This window comes from Pelobates fuscus, chromosome 9, assembly GCF_036172605.1.
Source record: "Pelobates fuscus isolate aPelFus1 chromosome 9, aPelFus1.pri, whole genome shotgun sequence".
Classification (NCBI taxonomy): Eukaryota; Metazoa; Chordata; class Amphibia; order Anura; family Pelobatidae; genus Pelobates; species Pelobates fuscus.
The window spans coordinates 142,077,965-142,102,582 of record NC_086325.1 but is presented as its reverse complement, the minus strand read 5'-3'; the positions used below and the strand labels follow the sequence as shown (position 1 = coordinate 142,102,582).

Genomic DNA, 24,618 nt, shown 5'->3' with positions numbered 1-24,618 from the left:
GATAAAGAAGGTATTGAATTGTTTTTACCTTCTAGCTTCCTTCACATATCTTCTAAAACTGGTTGTATGAACATTGGTGTATGAAAATGGCTGTAAATATTTATATTAAATTAACACTCTATGCCCCCTAACCAGCACTGTGTGATTGTGGTAGTTATGGTTCCAAGACTCACCTGGCATGGACGAATGGTAAACTGTAAAACTGTTCAAGAATGGTTTGTCACTTATCTGTCTCTTTTGGATACCCATGGTCCTGCCTTTCTAAGCTGATATGACAAAGCAGCAGTTCATTCTTAAACATTACCATACCAAGCTGGGGTAATAATCCCAGGCTAAGAATGTCAGCTGACGGGTCTCAAATGAATAATGTCCCAACTTTTTAGGATAATGTGGAAGAAAGAACTCCCATTTTACCAAAGCAGCTCAGAAAAACTGTAGGCACCAGACAGTTAGACACCAGTTAAGTCTCTTAAAGTTCTTAAAGTGACGGTTTAATATCAGGAAGCACCAGGATACTCCTGGCACCATAACAACTTCAGTGCACTGCAGTGGTTGTGGTACTTGCCCTATCTCTTTAAGATAATGCTTACATAGAAGATTCTCAGATTCACTGACCTTTTTGTAAAGATTAAGCAGTAGTTAAGTAGAGATGCCAAGTATAATATTTATCTAAAATCTTAGTGTCTGCCTGCTTTGGACTTCACTATTCTGTTCCCCTGTTTGGCCAATGACCTGTGTCTGAAAAAAACAAAATATTTCTTAAGCATATGAAATAGCTAGATAATTTCTCTCTTACTCAACACTTCTGCCATGGTTATCATTAAAGGGACACTATGGGCACCCAGACCACTTCATCTTAATGAAGTGGTCAGGGTGCCATGTCCACCTGTTTTAACCCTGCAGTTACATAGAATGGCAGTGTTGACACTGCAGGGTTTAAATGCCACCTGGGGCTGCCACGAAAATAGAGCAAAACTGTTTTTTCTCTTTTTTTAACCTCCTTTTTTACATGTCATATACTACTATTTATATACTCTATATTATTATTAACAATCAGCAGTATACTGCACCTTCACTTAGACCTTTTGTGTTCTACATACCTCAGAATGTAAGATGACTTGAGCATGGCCCTCGTATGTCAAACCTGTTTTGTGTTAAATACAGCCTATTTCTATAGCCTATTGTAGAGCAATGACAGATATGCTGGCACTTTATAAATAAACATTTAGGTTGTCATTTACCATCTAAAATCTAAGGCTTTAAAGGGACGTGACAAAGTTGTTTTACATTAAGGTTTGAAATGGTTTTAGAACAGCTTGACACCAAAGGAGGGCCCCAAGGCTGACATACTAATAAGGAATTGTTAAATTGGTTGTTGGTGATAGGCTGGGAGTCCCTTAAGTCATGAAAGACCGTCTATCCCAAGCATTTTCATCTTCTTTCATTAATTTAATCTCTACCATCTCTGCTGAAAGGCTAACCTATGCATCAACAAAAGTAAATAACGAAAAAAAACAAATAATTTTCAGAAGTTTCCCTCTTGCCAACTTTGGTCTGGCTACATTCTTTTTATAGAAAATGCTCACCCTAAAAAAAAAAAAATTACCTGACATCCTTGTCTATCTGTAGCAACACTTCATTATCTTTAAAATATGTGTTCCATCGACTGTCTGGGTTTGGATTCAGCGGCTGACAGAAATTTAGATTTATAAAGGGGAAAAAACAGAAAAGAAATACCGTAGTAAATAGTACAGGCAAACATGCATTTTTTTTATTATAGCATTACATTTTATTATAGCATATTCGATTTTACCAAAAGTTAGGGAGATTGGTACGTGAATAAAACAGTCTCCTTCTCAATCCATCAGCGATATTACATAATCTTATTTAAAAGGACACTATAAATACCAAAACAACTTTAGCTTAATGGGTCAGTTTTGCTGTACAGATCATAACCCCTGCAGTCCCACTGCTCAATTCTCTGCCATGTAGGAGTTTACACAGCCTTAGTCACACCTTCCTGCATGTCACTTGAACAGCCTTCCTAAACCCTCCCTGGAAAGAGAGATCTAACGTTTATACTTTATTGCACATTCTGTTTAATTTAGAATTTCGTATCTTCTGCTCTGTAAATAGTTGTCCAGACCCTGCAGGATCCCCCTGTATGTAATTAAAGGGACACAATAGTCACCAGAACAACTACAGTTTAATGCATGTGTTCTTGTGAGTAGAATCATTCCCTTCAGGCTTTTTGCTGTAAACACTGTCTTTTCAGAGAAAATGCAGTGTTTACATTATAGCCTAGTGATAAGTTCGCAGGCAACTACTCGGATGGCTGCTAGAGATCCTTCCTGGGTCATTGCTGCCTAAAATGCATCTCCACCCTCTGCATGCAGACACTAAACTTTCATCATAGAGGTTCATTGATTCAATTCATATCTATGAGCAGATGCTGATTGGCCAGGACTGTTTGAATTGTGCTGGCTCTGCCCCTGATCTGCCTCCTTCACAGTGTCAGCCAATCTCATGGGGAAGCATTGTGATTGGCTCAGGCCACCACTTGGGATGATGTCAGCAGACAGAGGCAGGTCAGAGCCAGAGCTAGCAGATCCAGACTTGAATACAAGTAAGAATTTACTATATTTAGGGAGGCAAGAGGGGCCACGGGGGGGCTTGATGGTGGTTTTAATACTATAGGGTTAGGAAAACGTTTGTGTTCCTGACCCTATAGTGTTCTTTTAACCCCTTAAGGACAAAACTTCTGGAATAAAAGGGAATCATGACATGTCACACATGTCATGTGTCCTTAAGGGGTTAAAGTTCAATATACAGAGTAAGAGATAAAAGCTTCTAAAGCAAGTAAACATTGAATTGAAAATGAAACCATTCTTTTCATACAGCCTGTATCAGGTGTGGCTAGGCCTACTGTAACAGAGAGAAAAGGGATTTAACTCCTAAATGGCAGCAACTTGAGCAGTGAGACTGCATGGAGCATGATCTATACACCAAAACTGCTCCATAAAGCTGTTTTGGTGCCTATAGTGTTCCTTTAACATGAATCTGTAAGCACTCTAAATAGCACAATTAAATAGATTACAAAGCAAGAAGGCCTACTGTCCACATAAGTTTGTAACTGCAGTAATTTGCAAACATTAGAGCAGCTATACACCTGACGCTTCTCCCTCTGGTGTCCAAGGAAAATGTTACACTTCCTACTTTGAGGTCCATTTTTTATACAGCTTGACGTTCCTACCTCTCATCAACAGTTTTCGCGGTTTTCTTGAGCTGCAGGTTCACATATGTGCTTTTAATTATTTGTGCAAATGTTCTGTTATACCCAATTCACAAAATTAGGAAGAATATGTTTATGATGCCTCTGGTATGGCTTCTCACAAATTATTCAGCCACTCCATTCATACGATTTGATGAATAAAAGAGCTGCCAGGGGCTGAACATCCACAATTAACAGAATCTACAAGAGGATTTCTGAGCAGTGTCAAACTATTTAAGGTATAGACACACTGATGGGTTGATTTTACTAATCAGCAAGTTATGGTAAGTTCATAATTAGGTCTGTAAACTCTTGCAGAAAATTTTAAACTTCAGCAGTTAGTAATGCTACAGAGTTGAAAGGTACATTGATAGGGGCTGGAATATCTGGTGGGATTCCATTTCATTCAGAACTCCTGTCCAGTTACTAAAAGCCTGGACTCAGAGGAGAGTCATTTCCAAAAGGATGTGAAAGATCTTTTTACATAACTCTCTGGACAACCAACTTACAAAATTTATACAAAAATAACCGTGGAGGAAAGAGTGTGGGCACTACAGATCTTTTCATTACTCCACACAGATCTCCACTTACGTGATCTTCTAAAGTTACATCCTCTCTGGATATTCCAAACTTGACTTTGGCGATTCCAGGTTGGATGATCATGTCTTTCAAGAAGTGGGAGTAGGTGTCCCTGAAAGAAGAAGAATCAGGAATCACATTAAACCCATCAACAAAACGGGACAAAGTTCCTTAATACAACATTTGGAGTCACAGTGATTATTTTCCTGGTAAACACATAGGTATTAAAAAAAAATAATAATAATAATTTGGGGGGAGGAGGGGGCAGGGCCTGGCAGCCAACCGAGTAGGTCGCACATGGCTGGGGCTCCTCGGATTTAGCCTGTAATACAGCTGATTTGCCGACAAAGTTACCCTCTCTTTAGCCTGATAGAACTATAACTACTAGAGGAATACCTGCTGAGTACCTGACCCAGGTTCTGAGAGTCAGTGCCCGTGCCGGACTGTCTTGAGGAATACAAGGCAGATTGAAAGCAGAGGACGCGGCGATCCTCAGCCAAGATTTGGTTCCAGTCTCACTTGGGCCCTCTCTCCCCCTCCCTCCCCATCCCGTGGACCAGCTGAGGGGGTTCTATGTTATAGCGTAAATAATTTACTCTTTGACCACCCACATAGAATTGTGTTAATGATAATTAATTATTTTCTTATGACGTGTTATGCTACCTCTGATAACCAACTTCACTGCACATGTTTATGCTCAACTGTTCTTTCAAAGTGCAGCCCCTTTGCTTGCCATGTTATCGTTTCAAAATGTATGAGGGAATAAGGCTTGTTCATGCTGTTGTGGCAATACAATCATTGTAATGATAATTTGCAATAAAATTAAAGCATTATACAAAGATTTTTAAATGTTTTAAGAAAACTTAAATTGTACTGAAAAGAATTAAGGTAAAATGTAGGCTCAAATACACATTAGTTATGCCAGCCTAAATGTTGCCATCTGGATTTCAATTTAATTCAAATTTATTGCATAAACCTCATTTGTATAGTGACTAAAGTGGGAATTTTCTGGGGGCGTAGCCGAACCGTCGATGAACCTAGACGTGTTTCAGTAGAGCTCCGCACTCACCGCGCCTTTAAGCCCACAAAAGCTACCTATTTTTACGATAATTTCCCCACAACGGGTCCCCAAACATGGAGAGGAGGATACCTAAGAAGCAGGGGAAAAAGCAGGGGCCTCCGTCCTCGACCACTTCGCCATGCAACGGCATAGTCGGACGGGGAGCCAAGATGGCGACGGAGGATCTCCGCGCATCCCGACCCGGGCCGACACTGAGGCGTCGACCGCTGAACAGGATACTGTCCTGGCCAAGCTGGCTGAAGTCAGGGCTTTCCTGGCTGGAGAAATAGCCAGGCCGATGGCCGTGCTCCAGGCAGATATAGGGGCCTTGGGTGAACGCACTGCAGCCCTGGAGGACCGCATGGACACCGCACGAGCCCACAACGACGTAGCCGAAAGGGTGAACCGGATGGCGGCCTGCATGGTCAGACTGACCTGGCACTGGAGGACATGGCAAATAGGTCCCGGAGAAACAACCTCCGCCTTAGAGGGCTCCCTGAGGTGCGGGACGAAAACCTGCGGGAGACCCTGCTTTCCCTCCTACGGCCTCTCCTCCCTGGCCTCCCTCAAGAACAGTGGCACATTGAGCGGGTGCACAGAGCCCTGCGAGCCCAGAGGGCTGACATCAACACCCCGCGGGACGTCATTGTGCGCTTCCTCTACTTCGGCACTAAGGAGGCCCTCATGAAAAAAAGCCGTGATGGGCCCATCCGGCACGATGGGGCTGCTATTTCCCTATACCACGATCTGGCGCCATCAACACTGCAACGCCGGAGGGAGTGGCGGCCGATCACTGAGGCCTTACGAGGAACAGGCCTGAAGTATGCCTGGGGCTTCCCTTTTCAGCTGCTGGTGTTCCGGGGAGACCGGGCGCACACTCTGTCACCTGGTGGCGACCCCCAGCGTTTCCTGCAGAACCTTGGAGTGCCACCACCCCCAGAGATCCCAGACGTCTCCCTGTACCTTGACGACCTCCCTCAGCTGCCGAACGACTGGAGTGCCGCTGGAGCCAGGAGCCATCGCTGATGATCGCAGGGTATCGTATATGCCTTTCTCACAACCGTACCCGATGGGCTCCGGCCTTTTGGGTCCGACCTCGGAGGGGTGTCTTTTTGCTTTCCCCCCTGGGGTGGGGTCTGATGAGGGGGGTCTGCACGGGCCAGAGGGGCTGTCACCTACCTTCCGCTTGGGTGGGGGAGCGGGCTGTGGGGCTGGGGTCATTGCAGGGCGTTTAAAGCCCTGGCCGGGTCCAGACCAGAGGTGCTTCTCTTACCCCCCTTTTACCTTTATTTAAGGCTTTCACTGCGGGACTCCTCTGCAGGAACACTTATTACCCCCGGTTAACGGTTTTCCCTTATTTTGTACATGCCACTTCTGTCACAGAACGGAGGGTTTTTGGCCGCCCGGGTACCCCTCACTTGGTTTGGGGGGGTGCGGGGCTGGGTGTCTACCAAAGCACGGGCCTTTTCAACGGGCTTGGTGCGCTGACCCGAGGACACCAGTCTACCGGGCATCCGGTTACTGCCCTGTCTGTCCCTAGGTTATGCTACACCAGGATGGAACTGAACCAGCCACGTTTATTGTAACTAGCCTGTAACTGTGTTGATATGCCGCCTATGTTATGAGATCACTGTACCTTTTCCTTTGCCATCCTTTCCTTTTGTTTTCATTTTTACCTTTTAATTCTCCGCACTGCGGGGTTTTCCCTCTGGGGGGCGTGGCGGCCCACAGGAGGCACTCTGTGGGGCTTGCCCTGCTTTACCCCCCCGCATGGCAGTGGCACTTCATCCATACATGGGCCGTATACTGTGGCTGACCTCGCTGCTTTATTACTGTACTTACACTACATGCTCTGTACCCATGGTTTGACATATATGTTTATCACTGTTTTGCGCTTACTCCTACTGGGGTTCACATTTTCAACTTTATGTATTACTTGCGGTGTGATCCCTATACATGTTGCTCCGCTGTGGACGCTACGGGTTTGCAGACGGGTAGGGGAGCTTGGTGGATCTCCCCCTGGGAGATCATTTCAGACTCTGGCACCGGGGCTCGCCCTCAAGGACTGACCCGCTCTGACTTAGCTCAGGCCCCAGACGGGTGGAGGGTTAACACCGCTCCATGGGCCCCACTGACTGGAAGTAGAATGGTGACTGATATGGGGAACCCAGTGGTAGACTTCCTGTTTCATATGGACCTATAACCGGTGGGGGCCCTACTTAGGTCTATAAAGGTCTTGGCGGGCGCGATGGAGTGGGAGCTCAGGGATCCTTGCTCCCTTATCGCGTTGATCGTGGTGGGAGATGAGGGAACACGCTACCCACAAAACACTGGCTACTGGTGAGACCAGTGCTTCTCTGCATCCAATTGGGTTTGGATGCCTTGGTTCTTCTCTCCCTTTTCTTTTCTCTTTCTTTGTTCTCTCTCTAAGAGGTGCGGAGCTGGGGGGCGGGGGGTGTGGGGGGATCTTGGTGGGGTCGGGGGATTCGGGGGGGGGCGGGGACCCATATGTCCCGGTGTCCAGAAGCAGTGATGACCGTGACACACGATGACACTTAAAATCACTACTTTGAACGTCAAGGGTCTCAACTCCCCCAGGAAGCGTCGCTTATTGTTTAAGGAACTCAAGAGGCTACATACAGATATAGCATTTATACAGGAAACACACCTCCCTAAGCAGGCCAAGTTTGGCCTGAAGGACCATGTCTTCAAAGGTTCCTATGAATCCAGGTCACTTCGCAAACGCAATGGGGTGGCCATCCTTGTCAGAACCAGCTGCCCCTTTAGGAAAATGGCCCAAGAGTCAGACCCGGAGGGGCGGTATATGATAGTCTCGGGTATCTTGCACTCGCATACGATTCATCTCATCAATGTGTATGCCCCAAACCAGCCGGACCCGGCCTACTGGCAGAATCTCCAGGAGAAAATTGCGGCGTTGCCCCATGGTATGGTTTATGTTGGAGGGGATTTCAATGCCACTCCGAACCCGGCACTAGACAGGAGCACGAGGGACGGTACCCCGAGGTCCCAAGGCCGAGGGGGCCAAGACCGGTTGCTCAACCGGTTTTTGACGGACTCTGGTCTAGTGGATGTCTGGCGCGCCCACCACCCGGGGGACAAGGATTACACGTACTACTCGGCGCCGCATGGTACGTATTCACGGATCGATCTCTTCTTAGCCAATGCAGTGGGGATGCCCAGGAAAGTCAACTCGAGAGTCGGTAACATCTCATGGTCGGACCACGCCGATGTGACCATCACTTTGGGCAGCCTCTGCGTGGCCTCTTCATGGAATTGGAGGTTAAACACGTCCTTATTACAGGACCCCGCCTTGAGGGAACAGATCCGACTGGAAATTCTTGAATATTTTGACACGAACGATACCCCGGATGTTCCTGCGAGCACAATCTGGGCAGCCCACAAAGCTGTCATCAGGGGATCCCTCATAAAGCTGGCTACCAGACGAAAGAAACTGAAACATTTTCGATTGGAAAATCTGCTGGAACAGCTGAGGACCCTTGAACTGAAACACCAAATGGCCCCTGATGCGGTGACCTACGAACGATTGGAGGTGGTTAGGAGGGATATCCGGACTTTGCTGTTAGACGATGCGGCGCGCTCCATGGTATGGTCGAGGCGGTCTTTTTACGAAAAATCCAACAAAATGGACTCGCTCCTTGCCAGGACTCTGCGTCCCAGACAGGAACGTTCTCATATAACAGCCATAAGACACCAGGACCAATGGCAGGACCAAAACGAGGCCCGACGAGATCGCTCGGGTGTTTGAAAACTTCTATAAGCAATTATACAAACCATACGCCGGATCAGCAGACATGTGATGAAAGTGAGGAAAGGACCATACTCGAATACCTCAATAAACTTGGGATGACTAAACTCAAGAGGGAGGCAGTGAGTACTCTTGCGGCTGATATCTCCGAGGAGGAAGTATGTAAAGCCATTTCTACCTTGAAAGGCAATAAGGCACCGGGACCTGATGGTTTAGATGGCTCCTATTACAAAATATTTAAGGAAGAATTAGTGCCTCCACTGACCAGGCTCTTTACCGATCTCAGGCAGGGAGGTCGGCTGGATCCGTCCATGGCCCTCGCAACAATCGTACTGATACCCAAACCCGATAAGGACCCACTCGTACTGGAAAACTACAGGCCTATCTCGCTGATCAACCATGATCTTAAGATCTTGGCGAATATACAAGCAGACAGACTGAATCCGTTACTGACCTCTCTGGTCCACGCCGACCAAGTGGGCTTCATTCCGGACAGACAGCTGTTTGAGAACACTCGGAGGAATATCGATCTGATCTGGCAGCAAGTGACCTCAAAAATACCGACGCTGGTGGTCGCTATCGACGCAGAAAAGGCTTTTGATAGGGTGCGGTGGCAATTTCTGTCCACGGTGCTGAAACACCTGGGGTTCCCAGACGAATTCATAACAACCACGAAGACCATGTACCATAACGTACAGGCACAAGTGCGGATCACAGGAGCCCCTATGACGCCATTTCGGCTGTTTAACGGAACAAGACAGGGCTGCCCACTCTCCCCCCTCCTATTTGTGCTGGCTCTGGAACCTCTGCTCAAAGCTATAAGGCACCATCCAAACATGGTAGCATGGGAGCACGGTTGGGAGATAGTGATTTCACCGTATCGGCATACGCCGATGACATCCTCCTTACCATTACCAACCCTCTGGATTCAATGGCTGCTCTACAAGAAGTCATCAGTGAGTATGGCGCGACGTCTGGTTATAAGGCCAACATGGGCAAAACCAGTGCAATGCCGATTCATTTGCCAGATACCGCCGTTCGCCGCATTCAAGAGACCTACGGCCTTAACAGCGATCCTCTCCGAATCCTGTATAGCCTCCCTCGTTACAGCAGTCCACTAAGTGTGGCCACCTCTATCCTCACTCCCGTAGCGCCCCTACGGACCCACCCGTAAGTCTCACTACCACGTGGTGCTGGAGACAAGCAATGCCTGCTTGAATCCGCCCGCCACAAATAAAAATTGGAATTCCACCAGCCTCAGCGCTCGAAGCTTATGTGCACAATGAGGCTAGCTAGGCTATCAAAGTGACACCATGGGGAATCCCCAGGAAGCAATGAGTCTACACCCCTCCACAGATTCCCCCCTCCTCTTTTTCCTTACAGCCACAGCCACGAGGCTCCTAAAAGAGGTAAACAGGCAAAGAAGACCCCCAGGAAAACTTCCACAGGTCCACCCCCCTTTTTCCTTACAACCACAGCCACGTGGTTCCTAAAAGGAGTAAACAGGCAAACAGAGGACCCCCAGGCAAACTACCACAGGTCCACCCCCCTTTATCCCAAAAGGGGTAAACAGACAAACATAGGACCCCCAGGCAAACTACCACAGGTCCACCCCCCTTTATCCCAAAAGGGGTACACAGATAAACACTCTACCCGGGCACTTAAGCTAAAACAGGCCAATACAAACACACCCAGGCAACAGATAGACTAAATGCAGGTAAACAAGTGAGTAACAAGACACCGGGCAAGATATTACCTGTCTTTGATGTCCTCCCGGGAAGCAGTCACAGACACGTGGACGGGTCAATCAAAGGGGCCGGAACATACCGGTGGCTCTGCAGAAGTCTCTACCGTGTAAGCGGAGGTGATCAGTCTCCCTTTCCTTCCCCCCGGATTCCTCCGTCCAACAGCGTCTTCCTTAGGACGGCTTACCGGCCAGAGGCCATAGCCCGATGCCCCACGTTGGGCGCCAAATTGTTATAGTATAATTTAGAAATAAACAAAGATGTTTAAATGTCTATCTGTTCCTGTCCAAATTTGAGATGATTAAATTGCGTATACGCAGAAGTAATTTAGACTGACACACGGAGTTCAGGTTAAAATAACTTCGAGGAAATTTATTGGCATCTGAGGAAAGAGCGGGCTCGCAGGCCCTTTTAAGGGGAATTTTGCATCATCATTGATTATCGAGATATCAGTAAATAAACATCATTAATTGGATTAATTGTTAAGTGTCTGTGTCAGTGTCCACCCATCAATATGATTAATTGGCTCAAAAACTAAGTGGTTAGCTAGGTGTCCTCCCACCGAGAGGTGGTATTGTTCTGGACACGGGTGTGGACGGATGGCTCAAGCGCCATCTTTCAGAGCATGAGGTTTACTCGGTGGAAAGGGGGGCTTGGGCGTGATTTTACGTAGTTAGTGATGTCAGTCTCGTGATCAGGTGCAAGGTTCTTTTATGAATAGAACATTTCATTAGTACAGTGTTCTCATGGCCTTCAGATTATACTATGTTGCAAACTACAGGAGATTCAGCAATTCCGGGGTTAGTCATGTCTTTATAGAAAATACAGTCTCTGTTCATTATACTAAATGTTGCTGGGAAATTCTGTCATGTAATGTAGTTTAGAATGGAGGATCTGTCAGGTAATGTGGACAAAATGGAGGGTCTGTCATAGTGTGAGATTAAAATGGAGTTAGTACAATAATTCAATACAGGTTCAATAAAGATTTTTAATAATTCTACATCACCGCCGTTCGCCGCATTCGAGAGACCTACGGCCTTAAAATAGAAAGAGACGCCCTGAAGTATTTGGGTATACAACTTACGGCTGACCCTGTACGCCTATACCCAGCTAATTATGACCCCATGCTTCGAACATTTACCAGAGACCTGGAGAAGTGGACGGACAAGCCTATTTCATGGATCGGACGGATTAACTTGGTTAAAATGAACATCCTCCCACGTATCCTGTTTTTATTCCAAGCCTTGCCGATCCGAGTTACAAAAACCCAACTGATACCGTTACAAAGATCAATCGGTGCAATTATATGGCAGAATAGGAGACATAGGATATCTAGCCAGGTCCTCTACAGACGTAAGGATAGAGGGGGACTGGGCCTACCAAACATCTATTTCTACTATCTGGCAGCCCAGTTGACACAGGTTGCGATGTGGCACTCGTCGACAGAGGAGAGGCGATGGGTGGAAATAGAATCCAAGATGACGGGGTGGGACGTCCCCCACTTTACCATGTGGGTCCCGAAGGAATACAGGCCTCCGACACGGGCACTTTGCCCGTCCATCCAAAATTCACTCCACATTTGGGACGAGAACAATCGCAAATACGGACTGGCATCTTCCCCCTTCCCCCTTAACCCCGATACTCCGGAATAGGGATTTTCCACCGGGTATGGCTCCTAGAGATTTTCGGAATCTGGAGGGAATAGGGTTAAGGCGGATTCATCAACTTTACCACAATGGGCAGATAGTCCTCTTTGACGACCTTCGACGTGATTCCCACTTAACACCAACAGACAATCTTTCGCTATCTTCAGATTCGGGATTTCGCTAAAATACCCCACATAAAGGGAGCTGCGCAAACAGGGTTGACTTTCTATGAGAAGCTATGCCGAGAGGGATCCGTCCCTAAGGGAATGATAACACTCTTGTACGCCCACCTTAGCACGGAGAACAAAGAATGGGGCCGTCTGGCCTACGCCGACCAGTGGGAGGCGGATCTGGGGGAGGTTCTGGAAGGAGTGGACTGGCAGGACATATGGGAGGCTAACAAGAACTCCTCCGTCTGCGTCACTCTCCAAGAACAAACATGGAAGACCATGTTCCGCTGGTATACCACCCCTGTCAAACTATATAAGATGCACAAACTGGATACAGATGATTGCTGGATACAGATGATTGTACATATCTCCACATGTGGTGGGATTGTCCGAAACTACGTAGCTTCTGGAAGGCAGTTGAAGACCTGTTGACACAGACCTTTAACAAACCCCTACCACTAGATCCGTGGATATACTTACTGAACAGATCCCTTGATGGATGGGCCAAACGGGAGCAGACTTTGGTACATAAACTAACCCTTGGGGCTAGACGTACTATTGCCACAGCCTGGCTCTCTCCTGAAGGTCCGGAGATCTCAGGCGTGATATCAAGGATCCGAGACTGCCGATTGATGGACGACCTGACAGCACGGGTGAAGGGTATGACAGAGAAGTTCATAAAACTCTGGGAGCCCTGGGATAATAGTGTAGCAGGAACTGCGTAAATGGACCACATCCGCCAGGAATATGGGGTATGGAGGGCCCTTGTGTTTTTTCCGGTCCCGCGATACCCCTGGCTGGTCGTCCCGCTCTCGCCGCGTCCCGGTTCCGATACCTCACCTCTTCCTCACTTCTCTCTCCCTGCACTTTTTACTCTTTTTCTTCTACGACCACCCCTGTTTCTCGGTTTCCGGGTTTCGGGGGTAGGTTTTTCTTTTTCTTTTTATCGAAGGTCTTATTCTCTTTGGTTCCTCATTTTGCCTGTCTAACCAACATCTCCTCAGGTGCGATCAGTGTGATAAGGGAAGGTGGAGACTTGGTATTCTCCGGATACCTTTTTCCTGACAGGTCCCTTATAGGACAAATTGTAGATGCCTGAGACTTATAAACTACCTCCAATTAGAGTCAGTTGACTGAGATGACCTGTACGGGGAAGCTCGGGGTGGTTTTGCTTTTGCTATAAGTTGACATCTTGTATGACCACCGTTGGCTACTGCTAACCGGACACGCTACCTTGTGTTCCTGGTCCTTTAATCGAATTGACATCGGAAGACGAAAGCCAAAACGTATAGCATAATACCAAATCCCCAATGGGGAGCAGGTGCCATGGAACTTAGGGTTAGGCGTGTCTAGGGGACAGATGTCGACTAAGATTGTTTTCTTAAGATTGCTCTCTTACACAAAGGCTTCTGTGCAGGACACACAATCGTACCGTTACTGTTATGACACCCTCGGGCAACAGTGAGGAATTTAAATACTGATGCTGTATAAACAATATAAAACCCTCGATGGGGGTCAAGTTGTATAGAATTTCCAAGGTGGCTTGTACTATGTGCTGTTTTTGCATTATTGCATTTACAAAACTGTTCGTGTGTATTTTGGCTTCTGCGCAAGCCTTCAAGTTGTATGATTCTTGCCTTAACTATCGTGTGCAAAAATAAAGAATTTAAAAAAAAAAAAAATAAAGTGGGAATTTTCTGGAATTCAATGTGAATGTAAAATAACAAAAAATGTTTTAAAAATTGTCAAATTGTAAATATACATGACCTGGAGACTTTTCTAAATGGGATACTTTGGGCGAGAATTCAAAACCCACTATGAATTCACACGTGCAGAAGCCTGGTGGTCTAAAAAAACAAAACAAGGCAAAAAAATATGCAACCTAACCTATGTAACCTAATGAGCTTCTCTATGTTTTGACTGCGATATCAGAATGCTGGTTGTCTTTCCCTGGGTAAAATAAGACAGGTGTCTGAGGTCAACCAGCATTCAAGTTACACTCACATGGCTATTCACTGTAGTGAGAACGGTCACTGACAAAATAGCCAAAATATACATTGCAAGGTTAAAAAGGTTAACCTCTGGTCTAGTGGCTGTCGCAATGCTTTTCTGTGAGGAGCATTCAAATATGCATGCACATCAGTTTTCAACACTCCGCTGTGAGGAGCATTGGATTGGCCACTGGCTTATATACCTAATGATGTCACGGGAGGCGGAGCGGATGGCAGTACCATGGGATCCTCAACGCTAAAATAAAGGCAGGTAAACAAAAAAACTTTTTTTTTTCCAGGTTTTAACTGGAAAAGATAGGTCAGACTTAGGAATACAGTCGTTCCTTAATTTGAACTTCATTTTGAACTACTGACAATTCTTGACTTAAAGGACCACTCTAGTGCCAGGAAAACATACTTGTTTTCCTGGCACTAGAGTGCCCTGAGGGTGCCCCCACCCTCAGGGACCCCCTCCCGCCCGGCTTTGGAAAGGGGAAAGGGGTTAAATCTTACCTTTTTCCAGCGCTGGGCGGAGAGCTCTCCTCCTCCGATCCGCCTCTTCTCCTCCCCGTCGGCTGAATGCGCACGCGTGGCAAGAGCTGCGAGCGCATTCAGCCGGTCACATAGGAAAGCATTCATAATGCTTTCCTATGGACGCTGGCGTGCTCTCACTGTGAAAATCACAGTGAGAAGCACGCAAGCGCCTCTAGCGGCTGTCAATGAGACAGCCACTAGAGGACATAGGGGGAAGGCTTAACCCATTCATAAACATAGCAGTTTCTCTGAAACTGCTATGTTTATGAAAAAATGGGTTAACCCTAGAAGGACCTGGCACCCAGACCACCTCATTAAGCTGAAGTGGTCTGGGTGCCTAGAGTGGTCCTTTAACTGTGAATTGTGAGATGCAGATGGCCTCAAACAAAGGAAACGTAAATTGAATTACAAGAATTGCATGAAAAGATGAAAAGATTAAACAAACAAAACAGCAGATCTGCTTTGAAATAAATGCACTCTACGGATGTAAAAATCTATTATATAGATCTATTATATTTAAAATAAAATAAAATTCAGTTTTCCAGTGAGAAAGAACCTTATAATCTAGTGGAGATAATATCTGCACAGTTCCAATACAGAAAAATTGAAAAAAGTTGTATAAAATGCAACCAGAACTGGTTATCGCAGTGTAACTGGTTATCATTTACACTTTTTTGTTTTATCTTAATCTTGAAAATCCTTCCTCTTTTATTATCTAACATGAACAGCAAGTATTTTCACCCTGTGGGCTTTATATTGGATTGCAATATTTAAAGGGACACTATATGCACCAAAACAGCTTCAGCTTAATGAAGCAGTTTTCGTATATAGATCATGCCCGTGCAGTCTGAATGCTCAATTTTCTGCCATTTAGGAGTTAAAACGCTTTGCTTATGCAGCCCTCGCCATAATTCTCCACTGTGACGCAACAGCCTATATGAAAAAAGGTTACCTTGTCAATCAGATCTTACAGCACAGTGTGTTTAATTTAGACATTATTATCTCTCCTGCTCTGTTAATTGAACTTTAATCACACAAGAGGCTGTTGCAGGTCATCAACATAGCAGGAGATAAGTGATTCTAAACGCTCTTGCAATAAGGGAAACTAAGCAAATAAGCTTGTTTTCTGGAAGTGTGCAGGGAATCTGTATGAGTCTCAACGGTTATGACTAGGACTGCATAAAAGTGAGTTAATTCCTAAATGGCAGAGAATTGAACAGTGACACTGCAGGTGCATGATCTATTCACCAAAACCACTTAATTTAGCTGATGTTACTTTGGTCTTTAGATTGTCCCTTAAAAAAAAAAAAAATAATAATAAAAAAAAAAAAAAAAAAAAACGACTAGCAGCATTGGAGAAAGCTTAGTGACAATTTGGTATTTAATTCACTGCAATTTCTCAGTTATTGAATAAGCCATTAAAGGGACTCTATAGTCAACATATAAAAGCAAGACAGACAGGTCCCCCAGCCTTCCTTCTTGCTTTTATATGAACTTTAATTTATTTAAAATAATTTTCGGAGCGTTTTTATATTAAAAACTTACCTCCGTTCCAGCGCCGAGCTCCCAGCCATGCCGCGCCCTCTTTTTCGTCAAAATGACAAAATCGCGGGGCCCAATAGGACGCTTCTCTGAGAGAAGCGTCATCGCGATGTGGTGCGCATGCGCAGCTTCGCGCTGCACCAATCGCGTTCTTCATAGAGCAGCATTGACAGCCGCCCTATGAAGAAACTCAGCGCTTTACTGCGCATGTGCGCGGAATGCGCGTTCGCGAGCTGAGCTGTCTGACTGACAGCTCAGCTCGCTTTCTACACCCGCCCCCCTCCTACTCCAAACTTTGCATGCAAACACTATATATAGAGATTTCTGAGCCGGTGGGTGGGGGCCCTAAAACTAACAATAAGGGGGGGGGCACCTACTGTCCCCCCCGGCCCCCACCCCTGAGCGGTGGGTGGGGGCCCTAAAATTAACAATAAGGGGGGGACCTACTGTCCCCCCCCCCCCCCCGGCCCCCACCCCTGAGCCGGTGGGTGGGGGCCCTAAACCTAACACTGAGCGGTGGGTGGGGGCCCTAAAACTAAAAATAAGGGGGGGACCTACTGTCCCCCCCCCCCGGCCCCCACCCCTGAGCGGTGGGTGGGGGCCCTAAAATTAACAATAAGGGGGGACCTACTGTCCCCCCCGGCCCCCACCCCTGAGCCGGTGGGTGGGGGCCCTAAAACTAACAATAAGGGGGGGGGACCTACTGTCCCCCCCCGGCCCCCACCCCTGAGCGGTGGGTGGGGGCCCTAAAATTAACAATAAGGGGGGGGGGACCTACTGTCCCCCCCCGGCCCCCACCCCTGAGCGGTGGGTGGGGGCCCTAAAATTAACAATAAGGGGGGGGCCTACTGTCCCCCCCCGGCCCCCCCCCCAAAAAAAAAGTATCTCCCTACCTACCCCCCTCACCCTAAAAATAATGAGGGGGGGACCTTTACTAAAAACCTGTAAACAAAAAAAATGAGATAAAAACAACTTACCATTCGATGTTCTCTTTCTTCTAAAATCTTCTTTCTTCAGCCCCAAAAAAGGGCAAATAAAAAGCCATAATAACCGACGCAATTAAAAAAAAATAAAAAATAATCCATGTTCACCCACTGAGCTCTGCAGGGCGGGGGAAGCCTTGCCACGCCCTGCAATTAGGCTAAGAACACTCTGATTGGATTTAGGGCCCCCACCCACCGCTCAGGGGTGGGGGCCGGGGGGGACAATAGGTCCCCCCCCTTATTGTTAGTTTTAGGGCCCCCACCCACCGCTCAGGGGTGGGGGCCGGGGGGGACAGTAGGTCCCCCCCCTTATTTTTAATTTTAGGGCCCCCACCCGCCGCACAGGGGTGGGGGCCGGGGGGGACAGTAGCCCCCCCCCCCTATTTTTAATTTTAGGGCCCCCACCCACCGCTCAGGGGTGGGGGCCGGGGGGGGGACACAGAAGGTCCCCCCCCAATTTTGTTATTTTTAGGGCCCCCACCCGCCGCACAGGGGTGGGGGCCGGAGAGGGGGAGGACAGTAGGTCCCCCCCTCATTATCTTCATGGCCCCCACCCACCGCCCAGGGGTGGGGGCCAGGGGGGGGGGGAAGGAGAGTAGGTCTCCTCCCCCCCCCTCCCTTTCAACCACTATTGTGGCCAGAAAGAGTCCCTGTGGGTTCGGTCTTCAGCTGTCAGCTGAAGCCACTCCCACAGCAGTGCGGACAGCCTCAGCACACAAAGCGCGTTCACAGTGCTTTGTGTGCTGATAGCCCGTCTGAAGTATTCACCCATGCGTGAATACGTCAGACGTGAATGAGGCCTTTTTAGGGCCTCTGAACTCGGAAGTCCCTCTGGTGGCCGTCTGATTGACTGCAACAAGAGGTGTTCCAAGCTTCCAATGTAAACACTGCATTTTCTCAGAAAATACAGTGCTTACAAGAAAAAGGCTGCAGGGAGCTGTAGCACTCTCCTGAACAACCTCATTAAGCTGAAGTTGTTCAGGTGACTATAGTGTCCCTTTAATTGCGTCACTTTAAAAAAAACTAATATATATATATATATTTTATTTTTTTTTATTGCTCAATTTATATACAGGGGACAGAAAACAGAGGAAAAGGCAGCAGAAACCATCAGAGAGTGTGATTTATGCAACATCAGCATCTAAAAGGTAAATAACTGAATATATTGCCAAAGAGGAAATAGAGACGAGTCAGTTCGGAACCTCGAGATATCATAACTCAAACCGGAAACTGACAGGAAGTAGCACCAGAAAGGGAAAACATGGTTGGGAGAATGGGGCGGAACAATCGGGACTGTGAAAAACAGAGGACAAAAAAATATATATCAGAAGATACACATAAAACTACTTTGTTTTAAGCACAGATTTGATTTGTTATAAAATGTGGAAAAAGGTTCTATTAAAATCACGCTTGCCTGCAATATGGTTTCCTACAACTTGCCACTCATGACATCTTTTGGGGAAAAGATACCTTCTTGCATGATGCACAAACCATGCTTATGGCTTATCACTGTGTATGCGCACGGAGATCTGTTTTGGACTCTCTCATAGGCAATGACAGTGTAGAGTGATTAGCCTGGAATCTTCATCTATCAGCAGCTGAATGTCTAGGTGAAGTCTAGAATGGTGGCACCAATGAGGAAGTGCTTCAAGTAAGTATACCTCCCATCCCTGCAAAAACTCAACATGTGATAGCAACGCTTTAAGCGGATACCTAAACCAGAGTAGGGACAGGTGAAGAATATTTTTGTGGGTGATTAAAGAAAACATTGAAAAAGTGATCGTTGAGATAACGGTCAGCAATGTACATTTATATCGCTTGATTGCAGGCCCTAAGTTATAGGCTAAAGGATCCACAAAAGTGGACCAAAAAAAAAAATAAGTAAAAAAAAAAAGGACAAATCACAATTTAAAACTATTTGCAATATGCTGCAAAAATGAAAAAAATATATATATTTTTTAAAATAAATCATTCATAACCCGAAAGACACAATCAGCAGTTCCAAGACATCTCCAAATCTGATAAAAACCCATCGCTATAGGCAGAGAATATCAAATTCTTAGTGTTTCTACTGAAAATAACTCTTTCCTCTGCTGTAGGTGAAATCTTTCTTCAAGAAGAAGCAGAGATAGACATTTAACCGTACATTTTCATAGAATAGCCTTCATTAGACTATTAGACTTCTCACCTCTGTTTCGCCAGCACCGAGTCCCATAGTGTTCGATCTGTGGGGAGATAGTTTAGTAATATCTAGAAAAAAGAAAGAAAGAAAAGGAGATATATTTTAGAGAAGACTAAAAATTTACATTGTGCACATTTGAAAGAGTTATTGTGACACCCACCTTCCAACATAAGCATCGAATACCTCCTTCAAATGGGATTCCTGTTAAGATATAAAGCTGGAATTGTTACATATACTATAAAAAACATAAATCACTTCCACCAATTACACCCACATAGTCTGACTAATGTTTATAAAAAAAGTCATAAAATAATTTTAAAAAATGGTTAACCATTTGCAATCAGAAAATCATTTAAAATATGCACATATTATAATATTATATTACTTTGAAACAAGCTATGATACGGTAATTGCATCTTAAACAGTCTTAGGAAAGCAAAGTCCAGTATATTAAGGCTACTGACAAATAAGTAAATCTAATATGGTACCAAAACGAATATTAATGGATAGGCGACTTTCAACATTCCAGATGATGTGGACTACCTCTCCCTTAATGTTCTCACATCCATAACGCTGGCAAAGCATTAGGGGAGATGAAGTCCAGAACATCTGTAGTGCCGAAGGTAACATTGACCTGTAGCAAACTAAAAAACAAAATACAAGAAAATAGTATTGACTATAGCAGTTAGAGATTTTTTTTCTACAAATTAGCTATTTATGCATTAATTTAGCAGTTTGGTTTTCAATCCCTTACAATTCAGTGTAGATTTTAAGGAAAATTTTACGTTCGTTTCTTACGGTTTTTTTTATATCTGTAAAAATTCTCCAGTTTTAATAGTGAATTACTTTTCGAGCATCAGCTTTTAAACTGTAAACATCTTGGCAAGGTAATTATTTCTAAGAGTTTTTTTATATATTTATATTTGCATGCAGACCAAAGTTTAGAAGCACGGGCAAAGTGCAGCGTCAAGACAAAGCATGGCTTACCATTAAAACAGAGCTTTCGTAGCACAGATAGATTAATCAGCGGCTCACTGAGAATACTCTGGAACTCTGCAATCCTGGAAAAATTAAATAGACATGTCGCATTAACACTGTTCATACAGGTACTGGTACACGTAGCGGCACCTGGCATCTTAATGAAGTGGTTTTGGTGCATACATGCCGTCTCTTTTCTCGGACATTGAAAAACGTCAATGTCTATATTTGGCCAAAACACCCTTCTAGTTAACCAGGCAGCCACTTGAGGTGCTTTCTCCTCCTTTGAATTTCGAACAACTTTCATCATCGCGCAGAGCATGACATCATCGAACGCAGCTAATGATACTTGTAGAGATTCAATACTTCCTTGTGAGAAGAAGTGAATTAGTGGAACACAGCAAAGGTCACACATGCACTGTGCGTTGTTAGTGTGTGTTATGATGACTTTTAAATGGACAAAAGTCACCAAAATTGAGGACTCCACTGGAAGAGGATTGTCTGCAGTGAGGAGTCTGTTCCAGTATTTAAGTGTTTATAGGGTGTTTAGTTACAAAAAAAAAAACAAACAGAGGGCAGTAGTGCAAATTTAGAAGGAACATATCAAAAGGGTGTTTCTTTAAAGAAAGCAGTACAAGTTAGACTTTGTTATTATCTCAAGTCTACACTATAAATAATCTATTGGGAGAGCCTGATGTGACTCACACTTGCAAACTGAGATAGTATTTATTCCATAGTGTGGTCAGAAGATACCACACAACTCTATTCTAGTAAATGTGACTTACACAAACCCATTATTCATTCATCGCCTACACAATGCACATACATTGACATGCTCGCTGTAATAATGTATGCACTTTGCATATCTAATGGGGAACTTCTAAATCTGGCTGTCTCCCTTCCTTTCCATGCTTCCAATGCTTTTGACTAGATCCATTATCAAAAAAGTAAACTATGGAGTTATTCAGTAGAAGGCATATAAAGGCCTCTAGTATCTAAAGAAGTGGTTTTATTCATATTATAAGATGAAATAAGCAACTGGTGAACAGGGGTTAAAGGGACACTATAGTCACCTGAACAACTTTATCTTAATGAAGCAGTTTTGGTGAATAGAACATGCCCCTGCAGCCTCACTGCTCAGTCCTCTGCCATTTAGGAGTTAAATCCTTTTGTTTATGAACCCTAGTCACACCTCCCTGCATGTGACTTGCACAGCCTTCCATAAACACTTCCTGTAAAGAGAGCCCTATTTAGGCTTTCTTTATTGCAAGTTCTGTTTAATTAAGATTTTCCATGTTAATAGCTTGCTAGACCCTGCAAGAGCCTCCTGTATGTGATTAAAGTTCAATTTAGAGATTGAGATACAATTCTTTAAGGTAAATTACATCTGTTTAAAAGTGAAACCAGTTTTTTTTTTCCATGCAGGCTCTATCAATCATAGCCAGGGGAGGTGTGGCTAGGGCTGCATAAACAGAAACAAAGTGATTTAACTCCTAAATGACAGTGAATTGAGCAGTGAAATTGCAGGGGAATGATCTATACACTAAAACTGCTTTATTTAGCTAAAGTAATCTAGGTGAGTATAGTGTTTCTTTAAAGGAATACTAGAGCATCTGGAATGTAAATGTGTATTCCTAACACTATAGTGTCCTAAAACCTATTTAGGTTCCACAGTGTGAGGGTTTGATGGGCAAGTAATACTGGCCTCCTTCCTGTTGCCCCGCCTCTTAAGCTGAGATCAGCACTGTAGATGATCTCTGGCAATCCAAATTTTCACCTTAGGGAAACATTGGCAAGCCAGTGCGCATGCATGGTAAAACGCGACGCTAAATGGTCTCTTTGAGATCATCTGACTTAACAGCTGAGTTTAACTACCAGCGCGCAAGCAACTATTGGTTCTCAGGAAGACAGCCGCGAGATGCATGTTAACCCTGCAATGGAAACATTGCCCTTCCTACAGAACGGCACATGTGCTCAGTTGCAGGGTTAAACAGACAAGGACATGGCACCCAGACCACTTCATTAAGATTAACTGGTCTTGGTTCCTACAGTGTGACACTTTACACACTGTCACTACCACCCCCACCATCACCATCACTGTCAAAGGATATGTTGAGAGCTCAGATAAAAGTGGAACGGCCACATCCTAGTACATTTAAGATTATGTTTACTTATCCCATTATTGAATAATTACAGAATTGTGAGTATGACCAGTAAACTTCCTCAAAAATGTATTTGAGCTGGTTCATCCGAAATAAATTCCTGGTAAAAGTTGAACAAATCCACTCCGAACCCTTTTACCTGTGGTTTTACCCACACAGGTAAGATTGAAAAGGAGAACTGAATAGCTCCGGTATTGATTAACAGGAAATTTAGTTGGTTAGGTCTAGACTGCACAAATTGCTCCTTTAATTTGCTACAATTCAGAGTCTAGTGAATAACCCTATGTATGTAACAGTGCTAAAGTGGTAAGACTGCCAATCCATAGATTAATTGAGGGTTCTCAATTAATCTTATAATGAGATAGTTTAATATACAATATATGCTCTAAAAATAAATCATCACCTCAATAAATTCTTCAGAGCTGTGGGATTAGTTGGCCTGATTATACATTGCAAATGATCATATCAAAATTATTACAGACTTTTTTTCATTTTATACTCACTGTGTAACCCTTTCATTATCAACTTCTGCAAGGTTCTTAAAGGGTTAAACAGAATCTCTCACAATTCTACAAAATGAACATCTCAACCAACCAGCCTGGTACTGGATACATACTAACTACAAAAATATCTATTTACTTAGCAACCTACTACCATCCACACACATTCCAAATTCTAGATTCTATTTTTAACCCACACCTCCTACAAACAATATATAATGCTGGTAGTAATATACCCCCGATCTGTCACTGCAGAGTACTGTAATGATATATAATTATCCCCCCAGCCCACTAATGACACAATAATAAAATTCATTAACCATTGCTAACAGCACTCCATAACTCAAAAGCTATATTGTGTATTTCTCTAATACTTGCAATATTAGAAAGATGTTAAAGGGATAGCACAAATCTCTAACAGTTAAGCCCCCCTGCCCCCAGTCCCAGACCCCCCAAGAGCTCACTCACTTGGTCTTGTGCAGACTCGACATGTTGAGTTCCGGTGGGGTTTCAGTTGCGGTGGGAGGGTAGAAACATTCCGGCAGGAAACAGGAACTTTGCTTCTATCAGACACTGTCCCTGCCTGCAGAAGGGGGTGGGGGGGGCAGTGAAAATCTTGCTTTTGCTGGGTTCTCTTAGTGTATTGGGAGCTAGTGACATAACTGAAGATGAAACATGCACATATATGTGTGTGTGCATATATATTTATTTATTAAATATTACTATTTAAATTTTATTAGGGCTTAGGCTTGTTTAATCGTAGGGCATCACCAGGACATATATGTCCAGTCTGCCTGGGATTGGTGAGATTTACACTTCTTATGTTTTTGCCACATTCAGGAGAGGGACTGCATTGTGGCAGTTGCTGCCCAGGAGTGTAACTCCCAATTAGGGGTTACTCCAAGCGCATTACCACTTCAGTGATTTGAAGTGGTTATGGTAATTTTACTCGGCTAAACCTGCCCACCCTGGTCCCTTCTAACTAGATAGCATGCACCTCCAGCTATTTGGAACCAAAGTCAATCACCCCTTTCACATGCTATCAGCTGCTGCAGTTATACTTTTAATTTTCTCTGCCATCACATACACATTCCTCTGCTACCTCTTGTCTCATCTCCCCATTTTACCCTTTAGATTGTAAGCTCACGAGCAGGATCCTCTACCTATTGTATCGGTCTGTTTTTATTGTGTTTGTCTTTTTCTCCGTTGTACAGCGCTGCGGAATATGTTGGTGCTTTATACATGCCAGTAATAAATAAATAAAATGGTGTCTGGCGTCTGTATGTGCTGCTTTCGCTGCACATATACGGAGTTCCACATTAACAGCTTTGCTGCTGCGTCATTAGGGAGTCATCAGCTAGCCCAGAACTAGAGTTCCAGGCAGCCTAATGTCAATTCTGTGTATTTTCCAATACACAGAAAATTGCATTTATTGGCTTAGAGTGGTCAGCTAACGCTGATGCAAGATTGACTTCCTGCTCCTGCAAT

At 44.8% G+C, this 24,618-nt stretch overlaps 1 protein-coding gene across 1 annotated transcript in view; it reads right to left on the bottom strand.

The window, feature by feature from the left end:
- Positions 1-23,662, bottom strand: part of TBC1D13 (TBC1 domain family member 13) — a 36,910-nt gene extending 13,248 nt beyond the window's left edge. Inside the window, exons 1-6 of the mRNA XM_063432628.1 lie at positions 23,599-23,662; positions 20,478-20,551; positions 19,651-19,691; positions 19,497-19,558; positions 3,863-3,962; positions 1,607-1,689 (exon numbers count right to left, since the gene is read on the bottom strand). Coding sequence (XP_063288698.1) covers positions 1,607-1,689; positions 3,863-3,962; positions 19,497-19,558; positions 19,651-19,691; positions 20,478-20,551; positions 23,599-23,621 — 383 coding nt within the window. The 5' untranslated portion in view covers positions 23,622-23,662. The remainder of the gene's footprint in view (positions 1-1,606; positions 1,690-3,862; positions 3,963-19,496; positions 19,559-19,650; positions 19,692-20,477; positions 20,552-23,598) is intronic.
- Positions 23,663-24,618: the final 956 nt, after the last annotated feature.